Source organism: Chamaea fasciata, unplaced genomic scaffold (assembly GCF_029207755.1).
Source record: "Chamaea fasciata isolate MVZ Bird 193981 ecotype frontalis unplaced genomic scaffold, bChaFas1.0.hap1 SCAF_18, whole genome shotgun sequence".
Taxonomy (NCBI): domain Eukaryota; kingdom Metazoa; phylum Chordata; class Aves; order Passeriformes; family Sylviidae; genus Chamaea; species Chamaea fasciata.
Genome location: NW_027094103.1, coordinates 6,986,449 through 7,000,845, shown reverse-complemented (window position 1 = coordinate 7,000,845; position 14,397 = coordinate 6,986,449). Strand labels below are relative to the sequence as shown.

At 45.9% G+C, this 14,397-nt stretch overlaps 1 protein-coding gene across 2 annotated transcripts; it reads right to left on the bottom strand.

Moving 5' to 3' along the window:
* Positions 1-30: 30 nt before the first annotated feature.
* Positions 31-9,569, bottom strand: PGAM5 (PGAM family member 5, mitochondrial serine/threonine protein phosphatase). 2 transcript variants are annotated; one of them, XM_066200131.1, is made up of 6 exons: positions 8,979-9,569; positions 5,825-6,003; positions 4,451-4,576; positions 3,914-4,002; positions 3,488-3,618; positions 31-1,691 (listed from the first exon to the last, which is right to left on the bottom strand). In XM_066200131.1, the coding sequence occupies exons 1-6, from the start codon at positions 9,233-9,235 to the stop codon at positions 1,541-1,543; spliced, it is 933 nt and encodes a 310-aa protein (XP_066056228.1). In that variant the 5' UTR covers positions 9,236-9,569; the 3' UTR covers positions 31-1,540. The 2 variants fall into 2 exon arrangements, with proteins under 2 accessions (XP_066056228.1, XP_066056227.1); XM_066200130.1 differs by having other exon boundaries at positions 3,488-3,621; positions 8,979-9,568.
* Positions 9,570-14,397: the final 4,828 nt, after the last annotated feature.

Below are 14,397 nucleotides of genomic sequence, written 5' to 3'. Positions count from 1 at the left end.
AGCCATTCAGCTGAAGAGACAGGCAAGAAAGACAGACCAAGTATTTTATTCAAAACTTTTAAAAAGTTAATAGACAAAAATTGATAAATTATTCTCATTGTATCAATGAGAGATACTTCGTGATGGTTTCCTCTTGACCCCCACACCTTACCCTACACAACAATCAGTTTGTTCCCTACCGGTCCCTGTTCCTTGAACTTACCCTGATGTAGCAGCAGTTCAGTATCAAGCCCTTAAACCCTCTTCTCCATAGGTTGTGTGCCCTGATTATGCTTCATACAGCTCTGACAGGAGTAAGTGCAGCAACTCACCAACATCCTTATTGATCAGAGAATCTGTCAAACAAGTTAGTTATGTCTGTTGTCCTACTTCCGTTTGCTGTCCTGCAGTCCGGGCTCTCCCCAAGGCAGACCCTCCATCTATTAATTAAGCCAAGTTTCTACATCGATTCAGGTGCCCAGCAAGCTTCAGAATGCTTCTGAGCTCTCCCCTCCCCTAAGCCCAGCAGTGTCAGAGCTGTATGAAGGAGGCACTTGGAGCATTCTGCCCACTGCCTGTCCTGTACACTTGCCCTAGATGAGCTGTCCCATGGGCACCGGCTCACCATTCTTGGAACAGCAGGACCTCTGACCTGCAGCATCACTACCCTGAACTCATGTATTGCTCTACTCTGAAAGCAAGGAATCAACAAATACAAACCATTGGGAAAGAGCACTCAAAAATAGTAACTGAAAGCACTTTGAGAAGATTGCTGCTTTCCTTTCCTCCCATCTTCCTGCTCGTCTCCATCCCTACAGCCTTCTCCAGACCATGTTTTGGTTAAAGGCTTTACAAGGCTGAAAAACGTTCTTAAGAACACCTTAAAGGACATCCTGAGGATGGTGGAACACTTAATATAAGCAGCAGTTAGATCTAGCACCACAGCTCTGAGGCAAATGGTTTTTCACCCTCTTTCCTTTATGCTCATAACCTCCAGGCACAGTTTACATGGGCTTTTTGGGGGCAGAGGGGAACAATGACACAACATCAATATACACACTCAACAGCTTACAAAAACTGAAGCTTTATCCCTTTGTCCTTTGGACAGCAGAATACCGTTTGTCACTTCTGCAGGAGCTGGAACAAGCTGGCTCACCTTTTGTTTTAGCTGCAGTGTGATACAAGGCTGTTCCCACACCAAGTGCTTTCCTGCACAAGAAAAATACCCACAGGAGCAAGCTTTGGTTAGAGAAATTCACAGCGGGGTGGGGGAAAAGTCAGCGCTCTTGCAACTGCTGAGCAGACATTCAACCTGTATTCCACAGCTCAGCTTTGAGTTTTGGGGAATACATAAGGACTGGACATGTTCAGGATCACAAAGGTTTCTTCTTTTCCAGACTGAAAGGCAGATATAAATATGAAGGAGAAATGGGGCTAAAGGACATTTTTAAGACAGCATCACACCCCAACGTAATAAAAATCTAGTGGTATTGTAGCAGAATGTGCTAGTGCAAAGAGACCAGAGGCATCTCCTGGACAGCCTTCCATCCATTTGGCTCACTCAGGTGCGTGTGATTTTGTCTGGAGGCATGAAACCTGTGTCACCCAGTGTTCGAAGGGCCACTCTGCCGTTGGGACGTATCACCAAGTGAGTGATGCTGCCGTTGTTGAGAGACAGTCGCAGCCAACCTTCTGGGGGGAACTGCAGCGCCCTGGTGACAAAAACACATAGAGTCACCAGCAGTTAGATTAACAAGCCCTCACAGCATCACTACCTGTCCCAGATAAGGGGGGGAAGGAGGGGAAAATCAAAATTGGTGGGCGTTGTGCAGCTTGCACACCAACGCCCCCAGTCAGCCCTGGAAAAAAGCCTTTTCTTGTGTAAGTGCTATAAAACCACAGCATTGGCAACTGGACCGGGGCCAAGAGTGCACTTGGCTAAGCAGAGTCCAGCAGATGGGTGTGATTACTGCTGACAGGATTAGTGCAAGGGGACAGAAGGCAGCAGCTTGAATGCGGTGAGGCTGCCAGGAGTGCTCTGAGCAGCCCTGTCACAGGGCAGGGCACAGCCCAGGCTCCAGCTGTCCCCACAAGGCTGCAGCACCACAGCACCTGTGCAGGTGGGACAGGGCAGAGCTGGCTCAGCACCCAAGGGCTGCCGCAGCACAGACCAGGGGGATGTGGCCAGCAGTGACTGTCACACCCCATTTCAGCCACATCCCCACAGCAGAGGCAGCGACACAGGATTCCCTCCAGCGGCCTGCAGGCGCCTAGGCAACAAGTTCACCAGAACTACTTTCCATCGGCTACATCATTCCCCAGGAAGGACAAGGAAAAGTGCCTTGTTCCTTCCACAGAAACACAGCATCACAGCTGGTCTGCAGCCATTCTGAGTTTCCGAACTCGGCAGCCTCAGGAGCTCCATCAGTTGTATTAAACAGCTGGAAAAATACCATGTTGCCTCAAACAGCTTTTGCCTCTGAAACTGAAGAATAACTTGGTTTTGGCTCTTATGACAGTCTTGTAGAAAGCCCAAGAAATTAAATACCAGCTACAGCCAAGCTAGATTTGAAGGAAATGTTACATGGATCGTGTTAGGGTTGTGCTATCAGATTGCCTGGAATCGAAGGCACAGAAGAGACATTAAAATGAAGAGGAAATCAACAGCAAAGAGAAAAAGTAAGTATTTCAGAAAAAGCCTTGGCAGGAACAGCATGGTATTTTTTGGCACAGGAAAGAATATTCTGTTTACCTGATCGATAATTTCAAGTATAGCAATTTTGAAAAGCTCCAAAGCAGCCCACAGAGCAGACAGGCCAGCATTTACCTAGCTCAGCTAAATAAAGATAACTGAAACTGTTGTAGGTATTGATCAGATTAAAGTTTAATCACATCTGTCCTGCTCACGACAAATTATCTTGCAGACAGTGCTTTGTTGATGGGGAAGAGGAATAAAACAGACTCAGCTGACTGGATACAGAGACAGGCTAAGATCCAGAACTGTTTCTTCCTTTATGAACAACCTTGATGTTATTGGAAAGATCCACTCTCCCCTTAATCCAATACTGGATGTTACTGCAAAAACACACTAATGCGACTTGAACAGAACTCAAAAATATCCATTAGTAAAGAATTCCCAAAACTGGATCAATCTTTAATGATGTAAGCTCAAATTGATGCCACCTCAAAGAGATGCATCCAGTAATGCATCTATTTGTAATCTCTTCCAACAGGCACTACCCTCAAGTTTATGGGAGCAGAAGCATATAGGAAGTAACCGTCCTTCACTGACTTAGCCATTTTTGCTTTAGAATTAGAATGGAAGTGTTCTAATTTTCAAACGTACTTTGATGAAGTTGCAGAAGCAGCTGCTTACAATGCAGGCACTGATCTCCAACCACTTCAAAGAAGTGAAATCAACCCATGTCCTCCCTGAGTGGTGCCACAAGCCAGCCGTGTTGCAGTGCACCCTCCCTGAGCAGCCCCAGGGGAGCGGGGCAGGCCCTACCTGCACACGATGTAGCGGATGACGTTGGCGTGGCACACGAAGATCTCGTAGCTGTCCTCCTCCTGCTTGGCATCAGCTCTGTGGATGAAGTTCCGAAAAGCCGCCTCAATTCGGGCTCCATCTTCGTAATACTGCTGAGGGCACCGAGGTCACAGTTACACACAGCTCAGGGCAGCACTGCTGCCCCCCGGGGGCCTCACCTCCTCCACAGCTCTTGGTTACTGGGCCGCGCACCTGCGGCTGAACTAATGCTGGTTATTTTAACTGTTCTGCACACTTACTGAGGAGGAGGAAAGAATGCAGTTATCTAAGGGCTGTGATAACAAACATCAGCTCAGACAGTGCAAGTTATTGCTACTGTCAATACAGAGTATACCCAAAAAAGCCCCAAACCATAAACAGAAAAAACGTTAAAGAAAAGCTTACCACAGCTTCTGGTTTCCAGTGCGAGACTGGAGGGTCTGGTTCTATAGGTGCTCCCTCTCTCAGCAGATCAGTACTGATTTTTTTGACTCCTGAAATATTAGATACACATTCAGAAAGGAGTTGTTCACATGCCATTACAAGCAGCCCCACAACTGTACAATCAATACATTCTTCACAGTCTTTCTTTGAGGAATGCTTACTCTCCATCCTAAAGTCCATTTTAGTCTACACACTTCTGTCAAGGGATGTGTATCTCCAACAAAACTGTTTTGCCATCAGCAAGACAATTTATTCCAACTGAACAGAGCAGCAAGCTCTTCTCCCTGTCTGTTACACTTTGAAAAAGTGTATTTGTACTTTTAAAGATAAACTGGAAACAAGCACAATCATGGCTGTAGGTTTCTTTATAAATACAGACATTCTCGCAGGGCTGGGAAATGGCTAAATAACATCTCAACTTTAAGGACAAGCTTAGGATTCTACTGGAAGCAGTTTTAAGGATCAGAAGACAATGAAAAATTAAGGGAAGTCTCTTACCTGGGAGATGTTTGCTTATAATTTCAGTTGTTTCAGTTGCTCTAGTCATGGAGGAGTGGATAATCTGATCAAATTTTAATCCCAAGCTTGCCAGCCTGCGTCCAGTCAGTTCAGCCTGCTCTCGACCTGAAAAAGCACATTCATTATATAAATGGGTGACACTCCCATTAGCACCTCACACAAACTACCAAGACAGAGTCCAGCACACAGGAGAGGTCTACATCAATGTCGGGCTTTTTCCTTTCAAAAGGCAACTGGAAAATATTTTCATCAGAGCCACTACTCACGCCAAGCTTACTGGTTGGACAATCTGAAGTTATACTTTCATCAGCAGGAAAAAAATTTGTTTGTTTCAATTAGAAAAAAAAAAAATAAAAGACAAAAACCAAAACATATTCAGCAACTTTCACTGAAGTACTCAATATTTCTGCTAGCCCCATCCCAGGAAGCAACAACCTCCTCAGGCCTGACAGTGTGTTGTTGTTCATAAAGGCAACACCAGCTTGGCACAGTTCACAGCACCTGGGCAGCCTCAGGAAGGTTCATCCCACCTTTCAGGCAGGCAGGTGAAAAGACAACAGACAGGCTAAGTCACTTACTTAAGGCTCAGGATGAGACAGGATTAACATTATCCTTTGTTACCAGTTTAAGAATGCACTTGAGGCCTACAATTAGCACTGCACTCCTGTTTGCACACCAGTAATTGAGATGTGGGTGGAAAAAAGGTCCACAGTAATAATTCTTCCCCCTCTGAAAACAGTTTTGGCACATATGTAATCAAGGAAGTGTTCACGGCTCTTAAAGTACATTATTAAAAGTAATACTAATTAGCATGAGACCTAGTCACAGGATCAGTGAGTTAAGATTAACACAGACAAAGGTTATCCTCATTTAATGTAAGTGATTAGCAGTACTCCCAGAAACAGTGACAGCAGCAAAAGTGCAATGTATTTAATTACAAACACTCCAGCTCAAAGTCAGAGGTGTTCTCTTTTTAATAAATCAGCAGATTTAATTTAGAGAAACGCAAGAAAAATTCATCTCAATGGAGTGAAGTTTAAAAGCCTCAGCCCTTAGGAATTAGATCATCTGGCACAAAAATTAGCTCAAGCAACCTTAAGATAATTTGGAATTTCCTTTGACAAGTTTCTTTACAACTGAGCATGCTTAGAACTCTAAATCACATCTTAATGTTCGGCTCAAAACTGAAGAAAACAAACTTATTCATGACATTTTTCTGCCACAAAGGAATACAGCAAATAGATTTAAGTTTGGCAGCAAGACCCAGAACAGTGCTGAGCTACTGACCTGTATTCATCAGGTGAAAAATAATTTCCTCAAAATGCAAAGGATGATGCTGCCAGTGATACCTACCCAGTGGGGTCAGAGTCCTGTCTTTATCAGCCCGGCCATCCAAATTATACTGGGAATGACGGATGAGGAATATGTGCCTGGTGGCTTTTGCTTTGCAGTGATCCAAGCGAGAGGCAAGTTCTTCTTCCCCGGTTTCTTCATGTTTCTTTTTGAGGTTGATAAGAGCCAGTGGTTCACGTCTAAACAAACACATTTAAAGAGTCATGTTTAGATAGGGGAGACTAAAAGGCAGGGGAATTTTACAGATAGATGGTCCTGCCTTAATTCCAGACATAGTTGAAGAACTAAAACTGACAAGCCACTTGTATCATAAAACTGATTCAAACCTTTGTGTGAAAAAATAAAATTAAATGCCTGCATGAAAAAGAGTTAATGTCAAGGGTTAAAAGGTGCAACTTGACATGGGTAAATCTGCCACTTAGTGCCAGCCACCTGAATTAATTCTTGGGAAACAAAAGCAGTGAGCAACTGAAAAACTTGAGTATAACAGTAGGAGCTTTGACGAGAAAAACTAACCAGGAAGGATACCCAGGAAAAGATGAAAAGGTGTTGGCTGACCATTAAAGAAAGAAAATGCTCTATATCTAAAAGGCCCTGTGATAAGGCCTACAAAATTTGCACTTTATCAATCTCATTTACATCAAATGACTAAAAAATCACCCCCCCAACAACATCCTAGAAAGACTCCAACCTTCTGCAGTGCACGTTGAGAATTATTTTCTGCTTTAAACTAGGTCACATCAGGTCTCTCCAGTAAAACTTTTTATTTTTCAGCCTGGAGTGTTTCATTTATCCTTTCATCTTTTTCAGCACTCTCTCCCTTCATGCCACTTTAATCTCTCTTCCACTTGTCACAGTGCACAGGAGCACCCTGCTCTGCACATCACCCAGACAGCTGACCTGCTTCCTCCTGAGGACACGGGGATCTTCCCCTCTCTAATATCACAGGTTTAGTGCTAGAGATGTCCCAGCACCAGCCCTGCCCAAACCTTTCCCACATTAATCTGGGCCCCTCTCTGCACTGATCCTCCACCCCCTTACTACAAATCCTTTTCTATGTCACTCCACCTCAGAGCGTATTTTATTCATACCACACCTCACTTCTTCCGTTACTAAACTTGTTGATTTGATGATGGATTTGTTTTAATGAAAAATAATTTTCATTCAGTTTGGCACAAAATAATTTGTTCACAGAAAACTGCTGCTTTCCACAGCTATTTCTCAGAGCAAGACTGGCTGTGCAAAGCCCTCCTGCCTCCATTTTGCTTTACTGAACACGTGATTTCCATCAGACAATGAGGCTCTACACACTCCTCAAGCTGTTAAAGCTCAGCAAGGCATTAAAAATGAAACAATAGTCCAGTAACAAGAAGTTCTATCGCTATTTCACAGGATACTTTTGATTCACTGGAAACTATACCGCTGGCAAGATACAATAGGAAACCAAAAAAAATCTCTAAAATCAATTCAAGCACATTTGTAAAGCAGCAAGGGGAATAACTCATCTGATGTCTGCCATTAAGTATTCCACATGAATGAAATGAGATCTGTCTTCTCCGAGAACTGAGAGCTACAATTCCTGTGCAAGTGGCAGAGACCAACATTCCAAGTGTGATACCCTATCAGACCAATAACAAGTTTGACATTTGCATTTGTTTGTTTCAAATGTGAAAAGCCATTGGTTTTTACAAATATTGTCGCATCTGGTTATCTGCTCAAGACTCCATCTTCTAAGCATTCCCTGCCCCCAAAGAGCAGTGGTCAGATATTCTGTGTATTTATAAGCCATTTAACAACTCTGCACATTAAGTGCTTCTGCCAACAACACCTAAAAGTCAAGATTAAGATTTCAAGCAGGCACAAGCTAAGCCACAGCACACCAGCTGGTAGACTGCAAGCAGCAGAAAACAAATTGGATCTGGGCTGATGTGTTCCACTGCCACCGTTTGCACACTGTGATGAATGGTGATTTGCTATCCTGAACTGCTAGAAGTATTGTCTGGCCATGTTTGGTCAGGCAATGGCCACAGCTCTGTAACTTACAGCACAATCTCTGCTTCCTGGATTGGTTTAAAAAAGATTACTTGAGTCTGAAAGTACTTTAGAATCCTTGAAGAAAATCAACACTTCAGCAGAACCAGGAAGGCCTGGAGCTGCAGTTAAGCAGCTTCAGTACCTCCCTCAGTATAATTGTGTAATCAGCTGTAACCTTATTTAATGAAGGTATTATTTTTATCACCGGGGTGTACATAGCCCTATTTACATGAGCATTTGATCCTGTAGCCTCTCAAAAATCGAAACGATGCATTATACAATAAAAATCTGTTAGTGCTTAGGTTTGGATTAACTATGATTAAACTGGAGCCTGACATAAGTCTCCCCTGGGAGATAATTCTACCAGACCGAAGCTAAATGAGCCAAAACTCCATGCAGATAACTGCACATTCTAATTACAGATTCAGAAAAAAAATGTAGCCCACCCTTGCGTGAATGTGTTTCAACGCTGAAGAACACGACGGAGGCGGGTTCAAAGCGCCACTGTCTTTACAAGGATTTAAGCCCAGGCAGCTTCAGGAGCATCAGGCCCAGTGCCTGCCCAGCACGCGAGAGCGCTTGGCATCCACACGGGAGCTGCTGCCGAGCTGGAAATCCCTGGTGCACGCATACACCAACACCGAGACACGGCTAAAAAGATAAAAAAAAAAAAAGCACGCTTCTGCCCAGTGCTTACATTTATCACAAGCCTGAAGCTTGGCAGTCTCGCTGGCTGAAAGCATCAGAATAAAGGGATGTGCACGGGGTAAGTCTCCGAGCTGTCTGAACAAAACCCAGCGCTGGAACATCACTCCAGAGCACTGGGGCGCTCCAGCGTTCTGCCGGTGCTCACGAACTCCAGCTGGATTCTGCTCGGAGCAGGTCACCACACGGAATTCCACCGGGAAACGAGCCCCGGGTCCCCGCCCCGCCTCGGGGCTGTCCCGTCCAGCCGGGGGCTGCTCCCGCAGGGACCCGGGGCCTCCCGACGCCCGAGGGGCTCCGGCCCGCCCCGAGCGGCCCGCGGGGCTCCAGAGAGGGATTCAGGGCGGCTCCGGCCGCCCGCCGCGCCCCCCCGGGCCAGGAGGCGGCCCCGCCACCGCCGCCCGGCCGCGCTCACCTGTCCCAGTTGCTGTCCCAGTAGCTGCCGGAGCCGGCGGGTCTCTCGATCCAGCCGGCGGTCGGCGGGCAGGAGGCGGTGGGCGGCAGCAGCAGCAAGCCGGGCGGCGCGGCGGAGGGCACGGCGGAGCCCCCCGGGCGCGGCTCGCTATCGCCACCGCCGCGGGCCGGCTGCTTGCCCACGACGACGGCGGAGAGCAGGACGGAGCCGCCCGCCAGCCCACAGGCGGCGAGCGCCAGGGCGCGGCGGACCGACATGGCGGGGCGGCCGCGTGCCCCTCACCGGCGAGCCCGCCCCGCGCCGCCCGCCCCGCCCCGGACGGAGCGCGGTGCGGGGCAAGATTCCTCCGCGAACGGGGACCACGGGGCTGCGCGGAGCCCACCGGCCCTCACAGACGCCCACGGGCCCGGCCCGGGCCCTCTCCCCCGCCGCGGTGCCCGGGGAGCTGCTCCTGCCTGGCCGCTCCCAAACCGCTTCCGCGCCAGGGGATCCCCGCCAGCCCTGCCCGGTTTAACAGCCGGATGCCGTGACCAGTCCTTCAGGGTGGAGAAGACCTGTCCGTCGAATCCAACCACTAACCCGGCACTGCCAAGTCCGTCACATTTAATTATAAGCCCTGAGCCTTATCACTGTGCCCAGCTGCTCCTCAGTACAACAAAGACCAGGAGTTACTGGAGAGGGTCCAGCAGAGGCCGCAAAGATAATGAGGGGTCTGGAGTATCTCTTATGAGGGCCGGCTGTGAGGGCTGCGCCTGTTTAGTCTGACGAGAAGTCTTTTTCACTGGTGCCCAGTGACGGGAGAAGGACCAGTGGCCTTAAACTGAAACACAAGACGTTTCACCTCAACATGAGGAAGAACTTCTTTATGTTGAGGATGGCAGAGCTGCCCAGGGAGGTCGTGGGGTCTCCTCCTGTGGAGACATTCCAAACCCACCTGGATGCATTCCTGTGTCACCTGTTCTCGGTGACCCTGCTTTGGCTGGGGGGTTGGAGTGGATGATCTCCAGAGGACCCTTCCAACCCCGACGAGTCTGCGATTCTGTCATACAGGAACCGAGCTCTTACAGGCAGCACTGGCTCCCTGGCACCGGAAACCAGGAACCGGCATTTTGGGAAATAAACGTGGTTACCAGCCAGGTGCACTCCGCAGAGCCGAGCTGGCAGCGCCCACCCGGGCATTCCCGTCCCACCTCTGGTGCCTCTGGCCTGAGCGCTGCTCCCCTCTTCACAGGGAGACTCCCTTCAGAAGCCAGAGCTTATTGCAGCTCCACACATTGCCTCGTGCAGAAGAAAGACAAGGCGGAACTGGAATGTCAATTACCTGTAGATGGCCAATGGTGCTGTCTTAACCTCGCAACAGAGGCCTCAGGGAGAGAGAATCAGAACAGGGCCCCTCTTCTTCTGAGCCGACATCCCAAATTCAACACAGGTATCTACCTGTCAGATTCAGTAGTTTGCAAATGGTGACAGAACTGCTGCTGAATGTGGACCTTGGGATGCCAGCAGATTCTTCAGATTCTATTATCCAGCCTTTGCTTATTTAATTATGCATTCTTACCACTCCTGTCCACCTGTTCAAGCTCCAACTCTATACCCACATTCCCCACACCACAAATTCTGTAATACTGTTCCACTAACATGCCAGCTGGGCAGACAGTTTCCAACTGCTGGATTTCAACCAGCGTGAGTGACTCCAGAGCCATTGAGACCAGAGCCTGTCCCCTGCCGAGCACAAAGACACGTGTTCCCCTGTTCCCCTTTAGGAGACTCAGCCTCCTGCGGCAGTGACAGCAGGGGTACAAGGACGCTGTGCCTGCCCAAAGGAAAACGGTCTTTCTGTTAAAGTTAAGCCACCTTCCAGCTTTCCCAGCGGAGTGTCTTTCCCCGGTCCACCACTCCGTGTCTCTGTCTCACACACATACGGTGCAAGGAGACACATCTGACCGGAGCACAGGTCCTTTGGCTCTGGGGCATTTCACAGACCAACAGTGGCTCCCAGGGGTCACTTAAGTAAATCAGACCCTGATGAAAATCTGCTACACACCCTCCTTTATCCTCCTTGCCCGCTCATTCTCTGTATTTAAGATACTGAGCCTTCTGTTTCTTCTTATATAGCTTTAAAATATTTTTAATGTTATATGGGCAGGTGTGTGTATTTATACTGCATATGGTCTTTCTTAGCAGGAGCCCAGAAAAAAAAGTTTGTTTCAAAACCTCACATCCAATTCCTCCTAAAGTAGCACGGTCCGTTTTCCCCAGGTCTCAGTCTCCCGAAGTCCTGCAAATGCTTTCTAAAGATTTTCTCTCATAATGCCTTTTGTCTTTTATCCCTAGTAATACTTATTCTCCATTAAACGCTCCCACTTGTGTCCTGCCTCTTCCTCTCCAGCGTGCCCTCTAGCCTGAATCCCATTTGACCTCCAGCATCTCACAAAAGAAGGAAAAAAACTGCACCAGACACCATCTCTCACTTAGGGACAGGGACAGGCTGAAGCTGGATTGGACAAATAAAACAATTCCTGATACATCTCTCAGTAGCTTGAACTGAATTCTAAAATCATATGGTTCTGCTTGAAATTTCAGTGCTATTCGAGGTGCACTGCTTACACAAGTAACAGCCATTTTAGGTCAAAATCCCAGTAATAAACACAGGTAAGTTTCTGGAGTGCATGACAGTGCCACCAAACACACCAGGGCTGAGCTCTGCTCACCACCACAAAAGTTTCAGACTGTTGTTAAGCAATAGTCAAAATTGTTTCCCCCCCCCAAAAAAAAGTATTGCTGAACATCTGGGCAATCTCAATATGCTAGAAAATGAAAATGGATAATACTGATTGTTTGCCTCAGTGCTGCATTTTGGCTGTCATTCTTCTGCACTAACTCTTCACCATCAGAAATCTCCTGCCTGTGCTCCATCCTGCAGTTTATTTTTGCTTGGGTTAGGTACTAATACACTTAGACAATTTATGTTGAAAAGTCTTTTGAGATTACCTTAGATTTTCCTCAGTGTGTCCAAAAATGTTATTTTTAATTAGATTATGTTTACCACTTTTTAAAACTTGCAATTCAATTAGGTTAAAAAAAAACCCTCCAAAAATAATTTGTTGAAGGTTACCATTAGCTTGAATATACAGTCCTGTGTTCCATCAATAACTACCCAACTTCTTGCTCTTTGTTCTTTTTATATGTATTTATATTGCTGCTTTTGTAATCCAGTTTTATTGTGTTGTATTTCATCTGTAAGCAGAAAATCCATCTAAGAGGATAACAACCTACTGATGCCCACTAATGGAATTATTCTGTTAGCGAAAACAGTAAATGCTTGTGCTACTGATGCCATAGGTCCAATCCTCAGGGAGGATTCCCAGGGGCTTATCCCATTTCTGTGGTTTGATGCAGAGATACCTTCAAGGAGGATGCCCAAGGTTAGGGCAGCCTCTGAACTGTGCTGTGACCAGAACAAAGAAAAGGGAAGTCAGAAAGCCAGAAAAGGTTGGCAGAAAGGTCAGCATAGGTGAGGCCCAACAAATGGTTTCCCCTGGCAGGGAGGAGAACCCTGTGGCAAAAGCAGGCCCACAGCAGCCTCGGGGTTAACTTCAGGAATACAAACAACTCATCTCTGGATGGGACTTGGATCAGCACTGGGATGAGTCAGTGTTTGGATGTTTTACCATTAGCTACAGGGAGAGCAAGGGCAGGTCTCTAGCTTACAACTGGCAAGCAAAGTTTATGAACTTTCAGGCTTTTTTTTATTTTTTAAACAAAACAGAGAAAGGGCATTTGAAACAAGAAAAACGTGGTTTTAAAAAGCCTCTTCCATGACCTCAAAAATTTTTACTCACTATGTAGCACCTTTCCCCCCCACCAAAAAAAAAAGAAAAAGAAAAAAAAAAGGTGTGAATTTATTCTCAAAAGAGCAACAGAGAGAAAGAAAAAAGTTAACATTATGTCATTTGAACCACATGTATTCAGACATACATTGCAGACTTACTGCTGGCCTTCTTAAAGGAAATATTGATGTCATCCTGGCCTGCTTCAGACCCTGCAACATTTAAATGATACATTAAACTTTTGGGTTGTAAAATGATGCTACTTAAGCTCACTTAATACTTTCTTTTTTTTTTTTAATGGAGCAAGAGAGAATACTGGTTTTAAGCACCTTTGATTTGATCAGTTAATTTTTTTTTTTTTTTTTAGCAGATGCTGGCTTCCTGACTGTGTTTGACTGCATCACTGAAGGGTAACCAGGACAAATACTATGTTGGTTAAATACAGCACAAAATTTTGGGAGATTGTGGCATGAAAGAAACTCTACATATATATATATAGTAGCAGTGATTCAGATCTTGAATTTAATCTAGGTGGTGTGAATCACCTACTAGAGGATTCTTCAGATTTCCTTTAACCAGAAAAAAAAAGAGAAGCTCATTTAAGATGAAAGACTTGTCCTCTTCCCCAGGCACATTCTCTATAAGCATATTTAAAAGCAGGCTTCGCCTTATCTAAAGCATACAAAGTCTTTATATCATGAATGATTAATCTATTTCCTAATTTTGCTCCCAGTCACCATCTTTCTAATTTAAGTAGATTGAAAGAATTTAGGAACAGTGGGCATCACTGAAAGAATTGAGGAACAGTGGGCATCACTGGTAAACTGAAGTACCTCAAATACACCTTTAAGGAACTGCTCTTGTTTCCTGGGACTGAATTGCTTTCCCTACTCCTTTAGTAAGCAGTGAGTGGGCCTCTTTACTACACTGGGACTGAGAACTATAAAAAAAAGAAAAAAAGTCTCCTTGCAAGGTCTTGTCCTTAAACTGTCCCCAAATGGTTGAGACTGCAGTGACAGGACAATTCTAGGACCAAGGCCTGTCTTTGGTCTATTGGCATGTGAAGCTTTGCCTCTGACAGAAAGCATAAAAAAAAGTTTCTACAGAGCAAAGAATGAAAATGTAGAAAATTCCCTCAGATGTGGGGGTATTACCTGCCAGATCTTCGTGTGCTCTAGAATCACATGGGGTGTGCCTTGAAGACTACGGGGGATTGGAGATGTCTGGAAATGGCTGTCACCCCATCATGTGCAGGGATTGTGTTTCCAGCCTTAGGTGTCTCACAGTTTGTTACTGACAAGTCCTTCTCAGTACCTTTGCTTTCAGTCATCTAAAGCCAGAAGTTTTCACTCTACCAAACACATTCAGAGTTGCAGATCAAGACACACCAGAAATGTAATTGTGAAAGATCTATAAAAAAAGTAATTTCTGAACTGGAAAACCAGTTTTATTAACAGTCTCTGGCCCTTTCATTAAGTAAACACTTCAGTTCTGTCCCTGAAGTCACACTCATGAAACTCAGGGTTTATAACAGCCGTACTAACGCTGCATTATCTAATGTAACGCTCTAATAAATGATGATGTATCCT